The sequence below is a fragment of the Gracilinanus agilis genome, chromosome 4 (assembly GCF_016433145.1).
Source record: "Gracilinanus agilis isolate LMUSP501 chromosome 4, AgileGrace, whole genome shotgun sequence".
NCBI classification, from domain to species: Eukaryota; Metazoa; Chordata; class Mammalia; order Didelphimorphia; family Didelphidae; genus Gracilinanus; species Gracilinanus agilis.
Genome location: NC_058133.1, coordinates 315,240,436 through 315,260,680, shown reverse-complemented (window position 1 = coordinate 315,260,680; position 20,245 = coordinate 315,240,436). Strand labels below are relative to the sequence as shown.

General features: G+C 38.6%; 1 protein-coding gene across 2 annotated transcripts in view; it reads left to right on the top strand.

Moving 5' to 3' along the window:
• The first annotated feature begins 16,122 nt into the window (after positions 1–16,122).
• TMEM30A (transmembrane protein 30A) overlaps positions 16,123–20,245 on the top strand; it is a 59,691-nt gene continuing 55,568 nt past the window's right edge. For both annotated transcript variants that reach the window (XM_044676111.1, XM_044676110.1), the window contains exon 1: positions 16,123–16,467. In XM_044676111.1, coding sequence (XP_044532046.1) covers positions 16,192–16,467 — 276 coding nt within the window. In that variant the 5' untranslated portion in view covers positions 16,123–16,191. The remainder of the gene's footprint in view (positions 16,468–20,245) is intronic.

Sequence of the window (20,245 nt, the reverse complement as noted above, 5' to 3'; positions counted from 1 at the left end):
CATCCTCTCCTAAAATCTCAGAATTCCAGAATTCCTCAGGAATTGACACATGGGCTTCACTGCCATTTCATTTTAAGTTTGTACCCATCCTTTCCACTTCCTGCATTCTGAGATTTTAGGAGAGTATGTTCCTTGATATTTTGGGGAAAATGCTTTGTAACTACTGTTCTTATGATGCCATTTGAGTAAATGTCCACTAAAGAACTAATCTTATATATGGGCTATTTAAAGAAAGGCACCCTTGGATGAATCTTCTAAGCTAGTGTTTAGGAGGGCAGCCAGATCTATGGGACTACCACTAGAATCCTGGGCGAAATAATAGTCTGGGGATTCAACAAGAAATTGGTAGTGCAAACTGGGTGGGTGAGATCCAAGTAAAAATTATGTGTGTATATATATGTGTATATATATGTACATATAAATATATAGACACACAAAATTCATACATATACAAAATGATTTTCCAAGGGAAGGCATTAGAAACTGGAGGGATTAGCATATATTTCTTTTAATTTGATCTAAACTTTGAAGAGAGCAAAGGATTTTCCAAGGTAGTGGTGAGGAGAGAGTGCATTCTTGGCAGGAAGAACAGCCCATGCAAAGGGACAGAGGCTGGAGATGAAATGTCATGCATGGAGAACAGCAAGCAGTTCAGTGTAACTGGAACAGATTGTTCAGGAAAGAAAATGATGGGCTGATAGATGGTGACTTCAGGGACTAGTGTCGATTCTCTTGTTTTAAAACAAAATTTGAAATAGGATCCTTACTTTTTCTATCTTTGGTTCAAATTGATTTTTAAAAATCAATATCTGTCCATGAGGAATTTTTTTTAACTTAGCTTTTCCTGACTTTACAATTTAAATCTCATAAGCATTTGATGAGTATATGGCCCAATTTTATAGTTGCATTTAAAGCACAAAATACTATGTTCGGATTTATGTTACCATTTCATTTCTTTCTTTCTATAGAAAAATAAAAAGATATTTAACATTGTTCACTCTCCAGTATCCAACTTTGACTCAAGACTCTTTGAATGTCCAATGCAAAAAATAGTACTGATTTGTAATTTACTTTTCTACTAATTAGAATCAATATTGGAAGAGAGAATGTTATTTCATCAAGATCTTTTCAAAATGATAGCAGAGTCATCCTTTATCCTTTGAAGGTACATGGGGGGAAAATTACGAAAATTGGTAAACGGTCATTTTTCAGAAAACAAACATATAATTAAAGACTTTCTTTTCTTTCAGTGTTCTAACAGTCTAGAAAGAATAATAGCATTTATATAGCATTTTAAAGTTTGCAAAGCATTTTACATTCATTATTTCACTGGGCTGTGTTTAAAATAGGCTTACTAAATAAAAGTTTTAGGAATGTGTAATATATATTCCCACGTGGGTTATCTAAACATATAGACAGTTCATAGATGTCAGGGATGGATATGATATCCAACCTACCCCTAGAGAGAGGAAAGTCAAGGACTGTGCCTGCAATCAGCATATGAGATGGGAACATTGGGAAGGGAAAAGGAGAGGTAAGCTTCCAGAAGTGCCTAGTCTCTGGGAAGAGTTTTGAGCTAGAAGTGTATCTCTCTCTGAACACTGTGGATGTTAACAGTCAGAGCAAAAGCCACTTCTCTTACCAGCTTAGCTCCTTCCTATCAAGCACTCATTACACAAAAGACCACAAATACCAAATATTGAGTAAACTCATTTATCCGAGAAAAATAACAAACAAAAATTGGAAACTTTACACAGATTAGAAAATAACAAAAAAATAAATCATAGTGAATGAGCTCTTCAGCAGAATCTCAGCTTGAACCAGAAGAATGGGAACACCTTCATTCCAGAAGAGGTCTATTCTCAGCAGTCTCTCAAATTACAAGCAAGTACCGTGACATAATTGGGTTGACTCCTCACAGAAGTCTGCCATTCTAAAGTCTTATCTCTCCTGGAGTGTCTTCTGTCCACCTGTCTCTCTTCAAGTATGTCTGAAAACTGCTCAGTAAATTCCTTATGTAAGCATGCAGCTCAGTCTTCTATCAATCAGAAGTCACTTCCCCCTCTGAATACTTTAATACTGAAGCAGTTTTTAAAATATCCCATGTTTGAATGGAAGCTGTTATAAAAGGATTATAGATTTAGGGTTGGAAGGGGCCTTAGAAATTATTCTATATCACTCTTCTTTCTTTAAAAATTAGAAAATTTAAATCTGGCCTCAGACACTAGCTGTGTGACTGTGGATGAATCATTTGATCCTGTTTGCCTCAGTTAAACCCTTAACTTCTGTGTATTGGCTCCTAGGTGGAAGAGTGGTAAGGGTGGGCAATGGGGGTCAAGTGACTTGCCCAGAGTCACACAGCTGGGAAGTGTCTGAGGCTGGATTTGAACCTAGGACCTCCCGTCTCTAGGCCTGACTCTCAATCCACTGAACTACCCAGCTGCCCCCACACTCTAGTATTTTTCCCAAAAAAACTCAAATGAATTCACAAAGAGTTGGACATAACTGAAATGACTAAATAACAGTAACACTCAGCTCCCAGGGTTGTCATGAAGATTAAGTGAGATAATTATAAAGTTTAGCACAAAGCCTGGCATATAGCAAGTACTATGTAAGTGATAGCTCTTATTATATCATATTGTATTTCCTAATTGCCTTTCAGATTGGTTATATCAACTCATTACTCAATTTATAGTGTGTTAATAATATGCCTGTTTTCCTAAAGCACCTACAATAATTGTGATATTTTTTTTATTTTCCCCAATCTGATAGATATAAAGTCTAACCTAAACATTGTTTTAATTTGCATAACTCCAATTATTAGTGATTTGCAGTATTTTTCATGTTGATCAGCCAATTAGCATTTATTAAGCATTTATTATGTTTCAGGCACTGGGCAAAGAGCTGGGAATATAAAGAAGCGTCAAAGGCAGTTTTTGGTGTCCAAGATACTCTAATGGGAGTGAAAATGAATGAATGAATGAAGAAGCATTTATCACTTACTTTGTGCAAATCACAGAGTTAAGTGTTAGGAATATAAATAGAAAAATAACACAATCCCTGCTCTCAAGGAGCTAACATCTAATAGGAAAAATGCCACTAATGGAAAATTTCAGCTGCAAGTTGGATGGAAAGGTCCCATGGTCCTTATGGTACAGTGGCAAAGATGTTAATATTTCTTCTTTAATGTTATTTCCACTGATCAAATGATATCAGTTTCTGATGAAGAACCATTTGATAATACCATGAATTTTGGTGGCAATAATTTTCTTTTCTAGGTCTTCAATAGCTGTGATGACTACCAGGCAGTATCTACAGGAGTTGCTTCCAGAATAATGACTGCAGACATTGTGCTGGAAGCCGTGGCTTCCCCAAGGCTCTTGGGCAAGTCCTAGGCTGTGTCCATTAGAATCTGAGGGGAGATGACAGTCAAGGTAGTGATAATGGTTTGATTTGCCTGGAATAAGCTGCCCCCATCTCTTCCTTAAGGTGCTTTACTGCTTCAGCTAGGCTAGCCTAACTGCTCTGTGTGCCAGCTAGTAAGCAGTTGATGGAATGGTTAGCCTCATTTCCACAGGAGTCACCTCCCTAAATAATGATACGAAGACTAGGCTAGAAATAGGGCCAGTAATCTGGGAGGTGTTCCCATGCTCTAGGGCTCCTGTGCCTATTTGTCTGGTGATGGCAGTTGGTCAGCAGCTGCTGCTAAAGAGAGTGGAGAAAGCGGGCTCCCTCCCCACAATGATGGCTTCAGGGATTAGGGTGGAAGCAGGTCAAATGACTTGGGAGACTGCTATTTCTAAAAGTTCTTGGGTTCAAGGCCCTGGCTTTCTCCATGAGGGTACAAGGGGAAATAGTGGTGAAGGTATTGTTGGTGGTGGTGGTTTGATCTACCCCCTCTAGTGACCTGCTACTTCAGTGAGGTTGGCTTGCTTGTTCTATGGACAGCAGTTGGTTGGCAGTTTGTAGGGGTATCTAGTCCCCCATCCACAGGAGATGCTTCCTTGGATGATGGCTATGAGACCTGGAAATATGGGTGTTATAGGGAGTGCTCCCAGGACTCCTATGCTTATCTGACTGTTGGTGACAGTTGGTCAGAAGTTATTGATGATATGATGAGAAACGGGGGTTTCTCCACAACAGTTTAATGAAAACAATGGTGCATAAAACAGGATAAACTGGAGATAACTAAGGGGGAAAGTACTAGTACTAAATGAGTCCAGGAAAGGCTTCTTGAAGGTAGACCTTGAGTTGAGAATTAGAGGAAGCCAGAGAAATTCAGAGACAGAAGATGAGGTAGAAGAGAGTTCTAAGCATGGGAGTAGCAATGAAAATGCTCAGAGCTGGGAGATTGGGTCTCCTTTAAGGAGGCCAGTGCCACTAGATTGTAGAGTATGCATGGGGGCATGCATACCAGAAAGGTAGGAAGAAATCAGGTTATGGAGGACTTTTATAAGCCAAACACAAGAGTTCATATTTGAACCTGGAAGCAATAGGGGACCATGAGAGCTAACTGAATGGGGGGTGGGGGTAGGGGGAAGTGGTATAGTCAAACTTGAACTTAAAGATCAGTTTGACATTTGTGAGTGAAAGACAGACTAGAGAAAGAGACAAGAGACAGGGAGACCAATTATTATCACAGGTTACAGTAATAATGCACGTATGAAATGATAAGGTCCTAGCACTAGAGAAGAGAGAGAAGACAAAAGATGTTATGAAGGTTATCTTTTTATTAACTGCTGGAGAATAGCTTTTGTTCTTATGGATGCTATTGGAATCATTTCCTTGTATATCTTGGCTATCAGACCTTTTGTCAGAGAAGCGCAATTTTTTCTCAATTAATTATTTCTCTCCTTGTTTTAATTGTGTTAGGATTTTGTGTGTGTTTGTGTATGTTTTGGGTGGGGTTGAATATAAATTTATTTATCTAGCCTTTTGTGACTTTTTCTATCCCTTCATTGGTCACAAATTCTTCCTTTTTTAGCTGAGAATAACATTTCCTTTCTCTTGTAATTTGTCTATGATGTAAATTTATTTAAATCATGTATCTATTAGGAGTGTGCCTTGGCATGCTTTAAAATGTTGATTTAACCCTAATTTCTGATAATTTTTGTCTAACAGTAAAATCTTACTTGAATAGTTGGGTTCTTTGAGTATATCTGCAATTTTTGTCTAATAGTAAAATCTTACTTGAATAGTTAGGCTCTTTGAGTATATCAAACACGTTGCTACTATGTAGATATGCTTCTGTATAATGTGTATCTAAGTCATTCCAGTGACTGAAATTTCTTCTTTAACCAGTACCAAATTTTGGCTATTACCATTTTGCAATACAGTTTAAGATCTGATTTTTGTAGGTGTCTTTCCTATCGACTTTTTTTTTTTTTTAAACCCTTAACTTCTGTGTATTGTCTCATAGGTGGAACAGTGGTAAGGGTGGACAATGGGGGTCGAGTGACTTGCCCAGGGTCACACAGCTGGGAAGTGTCTGAGGCTAGATTTGAACCTAGGACCTCCAGTCTCTAGGCCTGACTCTCAATCCACTGAGCAACCCAGCTGCCCCTGCCTATCGACTTTCTATACATTACCTGCCCGCATTATTTCTCTTGAGATTTGTTCCTCCAAATGAATTATGATTTTTTCCCTAGCTCTTTGAAGTAATTCTTCAGTCATATAATTGGAATGGCATTGAATAAGTAATTTGTTGATGTTTAGCTGTTTTCAGTTGTGTTTAACTCTGTGGTCTCTTTTGAGGTTTTCTTGACAAATACTGGAGTGGTATGCTTTTTCCTTCTCTAATTCATTTTATAAATGAGGAAACTGAGGCAAATGAGGTTAAGTGACTTGCCCAAGGTTATACTGCTAGTAAGTGTCTGAAGCTGGATTTGAACTCATGAACATGAGTTCTTTGGGAGTTCATTTATTGTTTGATGAATTTCTTATTCTGAAAATGGGTTACCTAAATTCTTTAGTTTTAATTCTGTTAACCTGAGTATTTTATGATTTGTAAATATTCATCCAAGTTCTTTCACTTAAGTTGTAATTTTTGATGGCATATAATTAGGCAAAAGAATTTCTAATAATTTCTTTTTCATAATTTGTTGTGAATTTCTCTTTCACTTTTTAAACTGATAATTTTGTTTTTCTCTTTAAAAAACAGAATTTTTCTATTTTATTAGGTTTTTTAAAAAAGTCACAATTCATATAGAGTAGATTTTTTTGCTTTCATTCAATTTCTATAATCTTTTCTTTGATTTTCAAAATTTCTATTTTAGTGCTTAATTAAGGGCTTAAAAATTTCTTACATTAGGGAAATTTCTCAAGCAAATACCACAGAGTGAGAATAGGAAGGCAGCATAGATAATTGTATTAGAAACATGTCTTTACCATGTGCATAGTAAAACTGAGTCTAAGTTTGATAGGCTATTTCTTTAAAAATCAGTTACAGATATGTGTAATAGAGAACTATTGCTAAAAATAGGTATGACTCAGTAATTGCTGACTAGTGTTAAAATCATTATCTGGGAGAAGATGGATGCCACCTTGACTGATAGGGATTGGCAGTTGAGAATTTGGAATGTTCCCAGGTGCCATGAGCCAGGGGCAAAAGTCGGTTGGCTTCACCCTATAAATACCCCCTAGGAACAACAATTGAGGGTCTCAGAACTCAGAGCTGAGATTTGAGAAAACATCTCTTGGAGCAGGAACTGGGACAGAGGGAGGTGAAGGGTGGAAAGGGAAAGGTACCTGTAACCTGTACCTGACTAGAGAGAGAGCTAGTGATCCGTCAATACTATTGGTAGTAGAGCTGAGAGAATATAGAGATCATCAATCAACATCAACATCAATAGCCTTCCCTGATCTCTGGCTTCCCTAATCTCATTCCTTTTTAACACTAGATAAGAAAAACTGTTTTCTGGAATGTTTATGGTGTGTTTTGATAGCTGTTTAAATTCAGTTAGGTAGCTATAGGTGGGCCAACTTTAAAATCTATTAGTTAAGCTTGGATGATTTTCTAAAGGACATCCCTGTGGTGCTGAATATTGTCTAGAATGAAAGAGTGGCCTGACTACTGCTTGGCTAATAAATCTCTAATTAGGCCAGGCTGCTGCCTAAGGTGGAGAGACTTGGGAAGTAGAGTTCAGGAGAAACAAGATGCAAACTTTTGAATGATGATCACAGATCATGTCAGACCTACATACATGTGAGAATGCTACTCTCATCCCCCAAATGGAAACCTTGACTTCCAGTGCCTACAAACCTAGAAATGATAAAAATGAACAGCTTATACTTTACTTGATTGAGCTAACATTTTATTTAGTTCCAAAAGAGCTTATCTACTCTTGTGTATTCCTTTTACCTATTCTAATCTGTAAATCTTCCTTAATTTCCATTCACTGTTAGAAAATAGTCTGAAATGCATTTTTGGGGGTACCAAGCATTCCTTGAGAGGGAGCAAAACTGACAAGAAAAAGTTACCTTTCCCTTGGGAATAATCAGGGAAAGTGGCTTTTATTTTCAATGTCTAAAAGAGAACATCTTTTAAATATCAAATATCTGAGGCAGGTTGATAGATATAATTCTAGCCCAATATCCCACTTGGAGATACATGAATGAAGAAGCATACATCCAGTCACAACCTTCCTCGTGTTCTCCAAGATGGAAACCAGAGTTTTCACTGGGCCAGAACTGAGATCATGCTTTTGTCTATCCATGTGGCATATGGGTCAGATGTGATTACGCTTATAGGTATGTGTATATATACAAACACAATATAGTCATACAGATTTGAATGTGCCCATCTAATAATATAAACAGTTATATTTATAGATAGACAGATAGATCATATTTTACTTTTATAGAACTCTATTCAGGTCCTTAACATTTTTTTTTGCATGCAAGATTTGTTTAGATTTAATAAGGGCATTTTTGATGTCCCCAACTATTAATTTTATTACTTATTTTTCCCTGTAAATTGCTTAACAATATGTATTTAGATGCCATGTCAATCAGTGAATATATGTATATTTGCATACATATAAACAGATATTAATTCATTGTCTATCATGACTTTTAAAAAATGATATAAATTCCCTCTTTATCCCTTTTAATCAAGCTTTTTTTTTTTTTTTTTTTTGGCTGTTGCTTTGTCTGAAATCATGTTTGTTACCTTTGTAATCTTAGGCTGAGACTATTTAAGGCCAGTCCCCTGGTAGATTAGTTTGGACACTGGAAAGAAATGAGACACTCATAGTTCATTCAATAGTTATAAATATTTAACTTAAACCAGTGATGGGCAAACTTTTTAAAGAGGGGGCCAAAGGAAAGGAAATGCTCATTTGTCAGTCTGTTTCTAAGGCTACTCTTTCAAATTTTCATTGTATTGTATCCTACTCATTGTATTTGTCAGATTAGGAATAATGTCCAGAAGTGGACTGTAGTTTGCCCATCACTGCCTTAAACCATAAGGAGACCGCACAGAGATATGCATTGAAGACCAACTGATTCAGCTAGTTAAGTGACTTGCCCAGGGTCACACAGCTAGTAAGTTTCTGAGGCAGGATTTGAACTCAGGAAGATGAGCTTTCTGGAGGCCCAGTAGTCTATCCACTGAGTCATCAGGAATTAGAATCCTTAAGAAGCTTTTTATTTCTTTAAAGTTCTATTCTTCCCCCAAAAGGCCTCCAGGATTATATTCAGCTTTTTCCAGATAAATTATTCTTGGTTGTAAGTCTTCAACTTTTGCCTTTGAGAATAGCATGTTCTAAGTTCTCCTTTCCTTTATAGGAGTAACCGCCAAGTCTTGTGTGATTTTTATATTCTTTAGTATTTGAAATCTTTTTTTAGATTTCTTTTAGTATTTTTCATTTGACCATGAAGCTCTGGATATTGATTATGACATTCTTGGGAATTTTCATGTTGTTATTTTTTCAACCCTTACCTTCCATCTAAGAATCAATATTGTGTATTGGTTCCAAGGCTAGGCCAGTAATGGCAAACCTTTTAGAGACCGATTGCCCAAATTGCCTCATGTGAGCCTCCACCTTACCCCAGACAGGGGAGGGAGGAAGTTCTCCCATTGGGCTGCTGGGCAAAGGGGAGGTCATGTGAGAAATGTCTACAAATGCGTGTAGAGGGGGGAGGGAGTAGACCCCTCCAGCACTCATGCCATAGATTCGCCAACATGGGTGTAGGCAATGGGGGTTAGCTGACTTGATCAGGGTCACACAGATAGGAAGTGTCTAAGGTCAAACTTGACACCTCTGGTCTCTAGGCCTGCCTCTTAATCCACTGAGCCACTTAGCTGCCCCCTATGGTTTTTTTTTCAGGAGGTGATAGATACTTTCTTTTTTCACATTGTCCTTTGGTTTTAGTAGGTATGGGGAGTTTTTCATTCTTGATTTCTTGAAATATGGTAGTGGGCATTTGTTTTGTTGTTATATTTTAATTTCTTATTCTTTCTTTCCTATTCTATCTTCTAATGCATTCATTTATAATATTATTTTAAAATGTTTCATTTTTCCATTAATTCTAGTAGAACTTAAGGTAAAACTGCTTTTGCTTGAGGCTTTTCCTATAAATTATATAGTGTTCTCTTCTAAATTTGTGGCTTGGGTGCTCCTAGAGACATATTTCTTTGTAACTGAGGTTTTCTTTTGTTTAATTATTTGTACAATTTTACCTCTAAAATTGAGATTTGGGGTCAAGATCAGGTTTTGAACACTTTGGGAAGGAATTATGGGCCCATATTTGGTACTAATCTTTGTTTAGGGTTTTGTCATTGCTTCCTCCAGGTACACATGCTGTGTTCTTCAAGAAGTTCTGGAGAAGTTTGGGTCAGCAAGCTGTACTAGGATGATCCAGAACTTGGCCTTATCTTTATCTTATCTTTAATGATTTGATCTTGTAGGCTCCCAACCTCCAGAGTGAGGTCTGAGCTACACAGCTAAAAGTTCTAGCTGTCCACATTCTTATCTCCTTTTTCTTGGATACTTAATTGCATATTCCAGGTTTCCCTAGCTCTTCACTGGTCCCTAAAAAATAGGCTTCTGTGCAGTGTGCTTTTAGAGTACTTTTTCTTACTAAAACTCTTGTGCTTTTGATCAACTTTTTTTTGTGTGTGTGTCAACCCAGGCTATAAAATACAATATAATTCTTCCTTTGATTTCTTGATCATTATTTGGAATAGTGCTAATTTTTCAATCATGCTAGAGTAGGAGAGGTGGGGGCTCTTCTGCTTTCATTTGTTCTGCTTGAGGTAGTCTCTTGATTAGGCAATTTTCAAAAGAAGAAAAGCAAACTAACATTACCTATATGAAAAAAAATGCTACATTATCACTAATTATAGAAAAAATGCACATTAAACTTCAAAGTTTTTCTTTGTGCCATAAGACTGGTAAATATGAAAAAAGAAAAATGGCAAATGTTGGAGGTGCAATGGGAAGATATATATTGATAATTGAGCTGTGAATTGGTTCAACTATTTTGGTTATCATTTGGAATTATACTAAGAAATACTAAATTGTACATCCTTTGACCCAACAGAATCAAAATGAAGCCCATGTGCTATGGAAGTCAAAGAAAGGAAAATCTCTCATATATACAAAAGTATTTATAGTAGCACTTTTGTGGTGGCAAAGAACTGAAAAGAAAGCAAATGCCCATTAGCTGAATAATGGCTGAACAAATAGTAGTATATGAATTTAATAGAAAAATGTTTTGCTCTAAGAAATGGCAAATATGAAGAATTCAAAGAAACTTGAGAAACCTTACATAAATTGACAGAATAGAGGATCAGGAATCAACTTACATAAAGGCAACAATGATAGAAAGAAAAACAACACTGAAAATTTCAGAACATTGATCTTGCTTTCTGTCAGAAAGATAACAGACTATTGGGGGGGTAGGAAAATGTTTATTTTTCAGGTATTACAAATATGCTCATTTGTTTTCTTAAGTGTGCTTATTTGTTACAAAAGATAGTTCTATTAGTGGGAGAATCATTGGGAAGCAACAGCAATGTTAAAAGCAAAAAGGGAAAGAGGCAACAATAAAACACACACAATAACATAAAAAGAAAGCAAAAGAATGGTATCAGTCGGTCAAAAAATGTGTGTGTGTGTTTTATTGATGCACCCTCCCTTTTTGCTTTTGGAATTACTTGGATGTTGGTTGAGACTTCCATAATTAACTAAAAAAGACCCTGATCTGTTCTGGCAAATTAAGAACTTCCAAAATATTTAAAGATTTCCTAAAGGATCTGTATAGTTCCAGGCCACTATGTAAAAGAAAAGATGAAACTTTTCTTTAAAAAATTTTTTTTTCAATTTATAGGAAAGCAGTCTAACAAACAAATACATATTTAGTATAATGTTTTCATTAAATGTTGAAAAAGCAAACAACTTTGCTCTATTGTCCTAGTTTCTCTACTCTTTTAACCTATGAGGTTGACTTTTTTATTCCTTTTTTCTTTTCTTAGTTGCTGAACCCTATACTCTGGGTTTTTAAAGATAAAATTCAATTTCACTGGCTTCTCACAGATCATTCTTTAGCTTTTGATCCTACTCAGGTTTCTCCCTTAGCACAATGATTTATACTTGTGAAATGCTTAATGGTTTTTTTTCATGAATTCTCCTGGAAACACCAGAATATGGCTTGATTGATAGTTTGTTTAGGTCTTCATAGATGTGGTTTTAAAGGGCCATGGCACCTCTAGAAATATTTAAACAATATTAGAACAACTATAGAACAACTTTTACTTCATCTCAAAAAAGAATAACAATAACAAAAAAGATTTGCAAAGCATTTTACATGTTATTTTGTTTGGTCTTCAGAACAACTCTGTGAGACAAAGGTATTATTATTATCCCCATTTTATATACATACATACATAGATATACATAAATAAGTAGTTCCATTCTCCTCTTTTTACCTTTCCTTAGAGACCTAAGCAGGTCTTTTGACTTCCGGACCTGACTTTAAAAGTTAAGGCCATCCCACTTTGCAAATGCAGAAATTGAGGTACAGGAGGTGAAGTGACTTGACTAAGATTATACAGGCAATTGTAGAGAGCCAAGACTCAAGTCCAGGACTACCATAATATCTAATATTCACTGTAACATGCTAGTCTAATCTTTAGCCTTCCACTGAACTTTCCACTTTCCTTAAAGGAGGACTAACTGTCCTCCAAACTAACTTAAAGTTTTCTGAAGAGGAATTTTGCATATAGATGGGATTTGTTGACTATGAAAAAACACAGTACTAAATAGTCAGAAAAGCCACTCTTTAATTAAGGAAAGGGGTAACAGGGCTGAGGTAGGTCTCTACTCAGAGCTGTGCTCTACACGCCCATGCAGAGTCCAAGGATTGAACTCTGCTTGCTCTGGGACCAGACCCTGGGAGTGACACCGAGCTAGATGACAACTCCAAGGAACAGAAGAATTTGGGGAACCTATATACCATTTGGGAAAATCTGCCGAAAATGAAACAAAAACAGTCGGAATGACATGGGCCCAGCTGAGGGAAGTTGCCCAGAACAGAGTCCGCTGGCGTGAGATGGTTGCGGCCCTATGCTCCTAAGGAGTCAACAGGAATAATAATAATAATAATATACCATTTGGGAAGATCCAGGGGCAGGGAAAGATGATTGACATAACCATACTGATAAGATATGATCAAGCTTGGGAAAGGAATCGCCAGAGGCAAGGGTGTAAGGGAAGGGGCTGCTTACAATGGATACTAAAAGGATGGTCCCTACCCAGGTGTGTCTTCCTGGGACAGGGTCTCTAATACAATGGAGAAGACTACCTAAGACAAAAGGAAATTTAGCATTTATTTTAGAGTCCATTATTTGGTCTGAAACTGCTAATGTGAGATTCCCTTCAAGGTGGATTCTCACAGGAACAGGGAACAAGTACAAGCTTTGGGGTTTCTAATTTACAAGGTAGTCCTAAAACTTGGGGTTTATCAGATCCCACCAGGCCACAAATTTGGGGTCTCTAGATTCCACGTTGACAGATTGTTATAGGGGCAGCTGGGTAGCTCAGTGGAGTGAGAGTCAGGGCTAGAGACAGGAGGTCCTAGGTTCAAACCCAGCCTCAGCCACTTCCCAGCTGTGTGACCCTGGGCAAGTCACTTGACCCCCATTGCCCACCCTTACCAATCTTCCACCTATGAGAAAATACACCGAAGTACAAGGGTTTAAAAAAAAAAAAAAAAGACAGATTGTTATAGAATCAGCCAGTTTGGGGCTTAGGTTCTGGATGAAAGAGCACAAATGTCTACTTTGGGGATTACAGAAAATTTTGTTTCCTTTGGATAAAGAAGGCCAAGAAAGAGAAATGTTAGTGTCCATGTATGGGTTACTTCTTGTTGTTGTTTAATCGGTCCAACTCATAACCCCATTTGGGATTTTCTTGGCAAAGTTATGTAATAGTTTGCCATTTCCTTCTCCAGCTCATTTTACAGATGAGGAAATTACCTGGCTTTTATTAGGAGGAAATGTAGCAGCAACAGAAATGTTGATTTATTTTAAACTTGTCATCATGGAATCTAGAAACTTCCAAACTTGTAGTTGTTGACATGGAATCTAGAGACCCCAAACTTGTGGCCTAGTGAGATCTGATGAACCCCAAGTTTTAGGGATAGCTTGTAGGTTGGAGACCCCCCAAAGCTTGTTCCCTGTTCCCGTGAGAATCCACCTTGAAGGGAATCTCAGACTAGCAGTTGCAGACTGAATAATGGATCCTAGGGTAAAGCTAACTGACTCTGTAGTATAGTAACTGGCAGCCTGTAGGTCTGGTGAGCTGAAGGTCCTGCGTTCCATCCCTGAAAGGGGGATGTGGTTCAATGGGAGAAGCTTCTAAGGCAAAAGAGTCTTGGGGTCTCTAGATTCCATGTGGACATAGTTTAGTAAGGTCTGATGAACCCCAAGTTTAGGGTTAGCTTGTAAGTGGAGACCCCAAATTCCCTTGAGAGTTTGCCCCAAGGGAAATTTCAGATTTAGCTAGTCTCAGACTGAACAATAGACTTTAAGGTAAATGATAATCTCAGGTGGGTCTAAGCAACTGCTAAATTTCCTTTTATCTTAGAAGTTTTCCCCATAGTATCAGACCTGTTTCCAAGAAGATCAACACCTGGGTAGGAACCATCCTTTTAGTATCCATTATAAATAGCCCTTTCTCTTACACCCCAGTCTCTGGCTTTGATTCCTTTCCCAAGCTTGATTGTATGTGGTCAGTAAAGTTTGAAAACTCCCATTTCCTTGTAGCTATGGTAATGTCAATCATTTTTCCCTGCCCCCTGGATTCCCCAAATGGTACATAAGTGCCAAATTCTTTTGTTTCTAGGAGTTGCCAATCTAGTGTGGTTGGCTCTCCCTTGGGTCATTGATCAGAGCAAATGGGGTCTTGGGACTCTGTGGGTGTGTAGCTCGCAGTTCTGTGTGGAGGCCTTAAGGAAAGCTAACCCTAAATTTGGGGTTCATCAGACCTTACTAGGCTACAAGTTTGGGGGTTTCTAGATTCCAGGTTGACAAACTTGTTTTAAACCTGGGTTCTGTTCAATATAAATGTTTTTAAAAATACCTAAGGAACTACTGGAAGTCACTTTCCCTCTGCTAGCCTCAAGTTTCTTCACTAGTTAGTTAGCTGAAGGGAAAAGATAAAGTGTTGGCTAAGACATGGCAGGAGTGCAAGTGTGGAGCCAGCACTCTGGGGTGATGCTCTGTTCCCCCTCTTCCCAGCCCTTGAGGACATTTTTTGTATGCCCTACCCCTCTGTCCAGCCCCTCAAAGCCAGCACTTTCTTCCTCAGCTCTCTCCTAATGCTGGGGTTCACAGACAGCTTGAATTTGCCCTCTGGGCACTCGAGCTCAGAAAAGGTTTTGAGGCATCCTACTCCAAAATTCAGCAGGTCTCAGCTGGGGCATTTCCCAAAATGAAGCTGAAGTGATGGACGGTTGGAGCACTGGGCGAGAAGTCCGGATAACCCGAGTTCAAATACAACCTCAGGCATTCTCTAGGGGTGTGACCCTGGACAAGTCATTTAAACCCTTCTTGCTTTATTCCATTGACAAAGAAATGGCAAACTACTTGGTTATTTTTGCCAGGAAAACCCCATACCGGGTACAGAAGATTAGAACACAACTGAACCATTGAGCAATACAGTTCCCTAACAGGTTTTTAAAGCCATCAGCCACACCAGGAAGTGTGTTGTGTGGAAAGGGTATTGGGTCAGAGGGCTTTAGCTCAAAGCCTAGCTTTGCCACTGACAACTTATGAAGCCTTAGATAAATCGCTCTCTGGGCCTCACTTCATCTCTTAGGCCTCAGTTTCTTCATTTGCAAAGTGGGATAGCTGGGAGGCTTAACTTTTGAAATTACCTTCCTTACCTTCCATCTTAGAATCAATATTATATATTGGTTCCAAGGCGGAAGAGTGGTAAGGGCTAGGCAATGGGGGTTAAGTGACTTGCCCAGGGTCATACAGGTAGGAAGTATCTGAGATCAAATTTGAACCCAGGACATCTTAGGCCTGGCTCTCAATCCATTGAGCCACCCAGCTGCCCCCTGCATAGGTTTTTGAAGAAAGGTAGAAAGATGAGAAATGAACTACTTATGTGTATTTGTAAAATAGGGATATTGTGAAAACAAAAACAAAGTAACAGGTAAAATGCTTTGCAAATCTTTGAAACAGTGAATCAACGTGGTGGATCAGACGACTGCAAAGGCCCTTCGAGCTCTATATGTAGGGCTGAACGACCCACGGGTTCAGGAGGGCGACTTAAAAGCTTAGAAACCTCCAACACAAGAACAGGTTGACCACAGCGAGTGAACCTGGACGGGAAAGCTGAGATTAGTGACGCGTTTCACGCAGCGCACTAGTCCATTCGCCGCGCATGCGCCAACTTTACCCTGTTAGATCTGCGGATGAAAACTTCGCCCAGTACCCAGGCTGACGGTTATAGGAAGCCCCTCCCCTTCGCGTCTTCGCCCTTCCGCCTTCCCTTCCTTCAACGCCCCCAGCTGACGCCCGTTTCCGGTCAGTGGTCGCTGGCTCGAGGGCGTCCCGCCCCTTCCGCCCCGACTGAGGCGGCCCCTCCTCCTTCTCCTCCTGGTCTCCTGTCACTTTCGGTGGCGACTTCCCCTCTCTGAGGCTCCCCAGTGTGATCGGGAGCCAGTGTCTGGGGGTTGATGGCGATCAACTATAATGCGAAGGATGAGGTGGACGGCGGACATGGGTCGAACCTAGTGATGGGAGGCCATTCGGGGACGGGGAATGCGATTGGAGGTGGCGGGCCAAAGAGCAGACGACCGGACAACACGGCCTTCAAGCAGCAGCGACTCCCCGCCTGGCAGCCCATCCTGACGGCTGGCACTGTACTACCGGCCTTCTTCGTCGTTGGCCTCATCTTCATTCCCATCGGCATTGGCGTCTTCGTCACCTCCAACAACATCCGTGAGTTTGAGGTGAGTGAGGGACGGAAAGACGGAGGTGGTGGTCAGGGAGGGGAGGGGTCGTGGGACACCAAGGTCTCCTTCCCACTTCTTCCCAATCAATCCGTCCATCAATCCATTCCTTCTGCAGCCGCCTGCTCCGGCTGACCGCCCCAGATCGTGCCCAGCCATCTCCCTGCCTGCCTACATGTCGATTTCTCTGTTTCCTCTGGGTACCGATCTCCTTCCCAACTTGCTCTTGTTTCGTTCCGGATCCTATACATGACTGATGAGAATAACAGTTGATGAATGTAGAGGGCTTTTGTTGTTGTTTTTGTTTTTTAAGGGGAATAGGGAAATAAACCCCTTTATTATGGAAGGTGTGTCTTGACACTTTGCTGATGGCGGATTTTTGTAAATCTTACCTGACCTGGCTAATTTCTTCTGCTCTGCATGGCAGCAGTCTGTTGTTAAGCCTTACTCTGCAGGAAGTGAAGAAAAGAAAAGATACCCTCCTGGACCTGCAGAGGGAATTTAAAATATCAGTGTAGTTACCTGGCTGGGAGTTTGTTCTGGACCCCAGAGTTAATTACTGGACTGGGGAAAAAGAATTAGAAACACGCAGATGATGATTTCGATCCAAAACATAGAGATTAGATTAAATGCCAGTTCAGGAAAGAGCATTGCACAGAAGCCCTCTGGGTTTGGGTTTAAGCAAATCTTTAGTTTTAAGGTATGAGATTAATAAAACTTTTGAGTGAAATATCAATCTTATTTTAAGTTTATAAAGTTTTATACTGTTAATTTAGATCTCTTGTTATTACTAATCCTGTTTTTCATAATACTCAGAGGTAGGATCTAAGTGCTTTCCCAATTTATGAAAATGAAAAGCTGATCTTGATCTTAGAATTGGTTGGAGTGGGGAGAGAGCATCACCTTAAAATGATGCTCTACAAGTAGATGACTACTTGTTCTTTTGTTGGTAGTTTAGTAGCAAACTTTTATTACTTAAACCCAGGATTATTTTCACATAACCAAGACCAAATCTCCCACTAATGAATTTTGTTAAAGTATTAATCAACGAACATATATTAATGTCTACAATGTGCCAGGAATCCTGGATACAAATAAAAAAGTGAGACAGCCTCTGCTTTACAGGACTGTTTGACTAGGGGAAGAGGTGTTCTCAAATAACTAAAGGCTATATATATATATTTTAAACCCATACCTTCCATCTTGGAGTCAATACTGTGTATTGGCTCCAAGGCAGAAGAGTGGTAAGGGTAGGCAATGGGGGTCAAGTGACTTGCCCAGGGTCACACAGCTGGGAAGTGTCTGAGACCAGATTTGAACCTAGGGACCCCCCCCCCCTGTCTCCAGGCCTGGCTCTCAATCCACTGAGCTACCCAGCTGCCCCCAAGGCTATATATTTTAAAATATAAACAGTGACATCAGGGGTAGTATTAATTGGGGGAATAAGGAGTGGTCTTGTAGGAGGTGACACTTGACACCTTCAAGGAAACTAGGAGTTTCAAAAGGCATAGGTGAGATTGTAGTTTATTCCATTGGGGATTTAGGAGGATGGAGTGGGAATAGGTAAGTGCATCATTTTGGCTGGTAGAATGTTTAAAAGGGAGTAATCTGAATGAACTCAGAAAGATAGGTTAGAGCTAGATTGTGCAAGATTTTAAATCCCTAGGAGAGAAATTTTATTTTGACCTAAAGGCAGTGGAGTTATTGGAGCTTTTTGAACAGAGGAGTGATTTGTTCAAACCTGTACTTTGGATATATAAATTTGACAGATATGTATGATGGATGGTTTGGAGAGAGGAGCACTAGAAGGGACATCAGAGTACTGTCTTGTCTTTGCATCTAGCCTTCTGTAGGTAAAAATGGGTTTTAAAAATGCCATATTAGAGTCTTGGTGCTACCAGCAAATTAATTTTTAACACTCCTACTGTAACAACCATGTATTATCTATTTGCCTATTTGAAAACATTTTGTTACTTTTAAAAGGAGAGGGATGAATACTGAAGTGTTTTGGTTTCTCTCATTTTTTTGGGTCAACTGCTTTATCCATTTGTTTTTATAAAATAGTACAAACAGCTTTATAGTACTTTTGTATGTATATGAGTATTCTAGTAGAGCTTTCTGGGTTATTCCTTCTTTCTATGGGCATGTGTCTTATCTAAAGGCACAGATGCTTGTTTTCCTATGTAATTTTTTTTTGTTTAATTAACTGTTGAAGACATTCCATTTATGTAGATATGTGTGTATGTATTTATATATTTACAATTATATACACGCAAATACATGCATATATTTAAATTGCATTTCTGTGCTGATAAGAACATTATAATAAAGAGCAGTGCCCTGGAAGTCAGGAACCCTGGGTTCCAGTGCTGTATCTGATAGTAAATGGCTTTGTGACTTTGGAAAGTAACTTAAACTTTCTGTGCTTCAGTTGCTTTTTCTATAAAATGAGGGATTATGAGAGTGCTAAAGCCCCTTACAGCTTTAAAAGGATATTTGGCAGCATTCATAAATAATTTTTAAAATCTTGTTAAAATTGATTCATTTATTGATAATGACAAATAAATCAAAATTTCTGTAGAGCTTTGAAATTTTCCAAATGTTTTGCCTCCATTATCTAATATCCTTACAATTGCCCTCCAAGATTGCTAGGTGAGTAGAATCCAATCAGTCTGCAACTGCTAGTCTGAGATATTCCCTTCAGGTTGGATTCTCACGGGAACAGGGAACAAGCACAAGCTTTGGGGGTCTCCAACCTACAAGCTAGTCCTAAAACGTGGGGTTCATAAAATCTCACTAGGCCACAAGTTTGGGGTCTCTAGATTCCACGTTGACACAAAATAACTACATTTGACTAGAAAAGAGCAGTTCCTAAAGATGTTTCAAATAGTCATTGACTTAAAGATGATGGGCAGTAACTCTTTGGATTTTATGAGAACGTGTATCAGTTATGTTTGTTTACTAGTAGTATTAAATTTTTTTGAGTAGTAATTATTAATTATTATGATTATGAAATTAAAGTTCTGTTCTTAAATTATTGTCACATGGAGGTGACTCTTGGGTCCTAGAAGGCATATGAGCCCACAAAATCTATGTGTTTGGCTAAGGTCTTGGTTAGCTAAGTTCGGAGAAGTCCATGGTAGTTTCTAGGGCCAAAAAACCCCATCAAGTAAGCTAGCTTCTGGCGATGAATATTTTTGGTCCCAGAAACTCATGAAATTACTTGTGTCTCGGACTTGAACCCAGATTTCCCAAGTCCAAATTCAGTGCACTTTTCTTCCACAATATGAAAAACTTTACAATATTAGCTTTAGTTTTGTAGAATGAGAAAGTTGAACAAAATGATCTTTAACATATTCCTTTTAATTTTAATATTCTGATTCTAATTTTGGCTTTCTTTTACAAATTTTTTATTTAAAATTTTTTTACAAATTTTTAATTTAAATTTAAATTAAATTTAAAATTTTGTTACTTTTGGAGATTTGAAAAAATGTCAACATGAGACTTTATCCTGTCTCTAACATAAAATTCAATAACTTCCCCAAACACTGCCCATTGTACCACCAGGACTTTTAATTTCATGGTTAACTTTAGTTTATCCAAATATGTAGCCCAAAGTATGTTGTGTTTTCATACAGCCTGTATAATATGAAGTTCTTGTTATCACTTAGAAACTGCAAACCACCCACCCTTTTAAGTTTACTTCCCCATTTCTCTATTTTTTTGTCCTCATTTTTTGCATTGCACAAGAATACCAGGGCAAAGTAAATTTGGTACT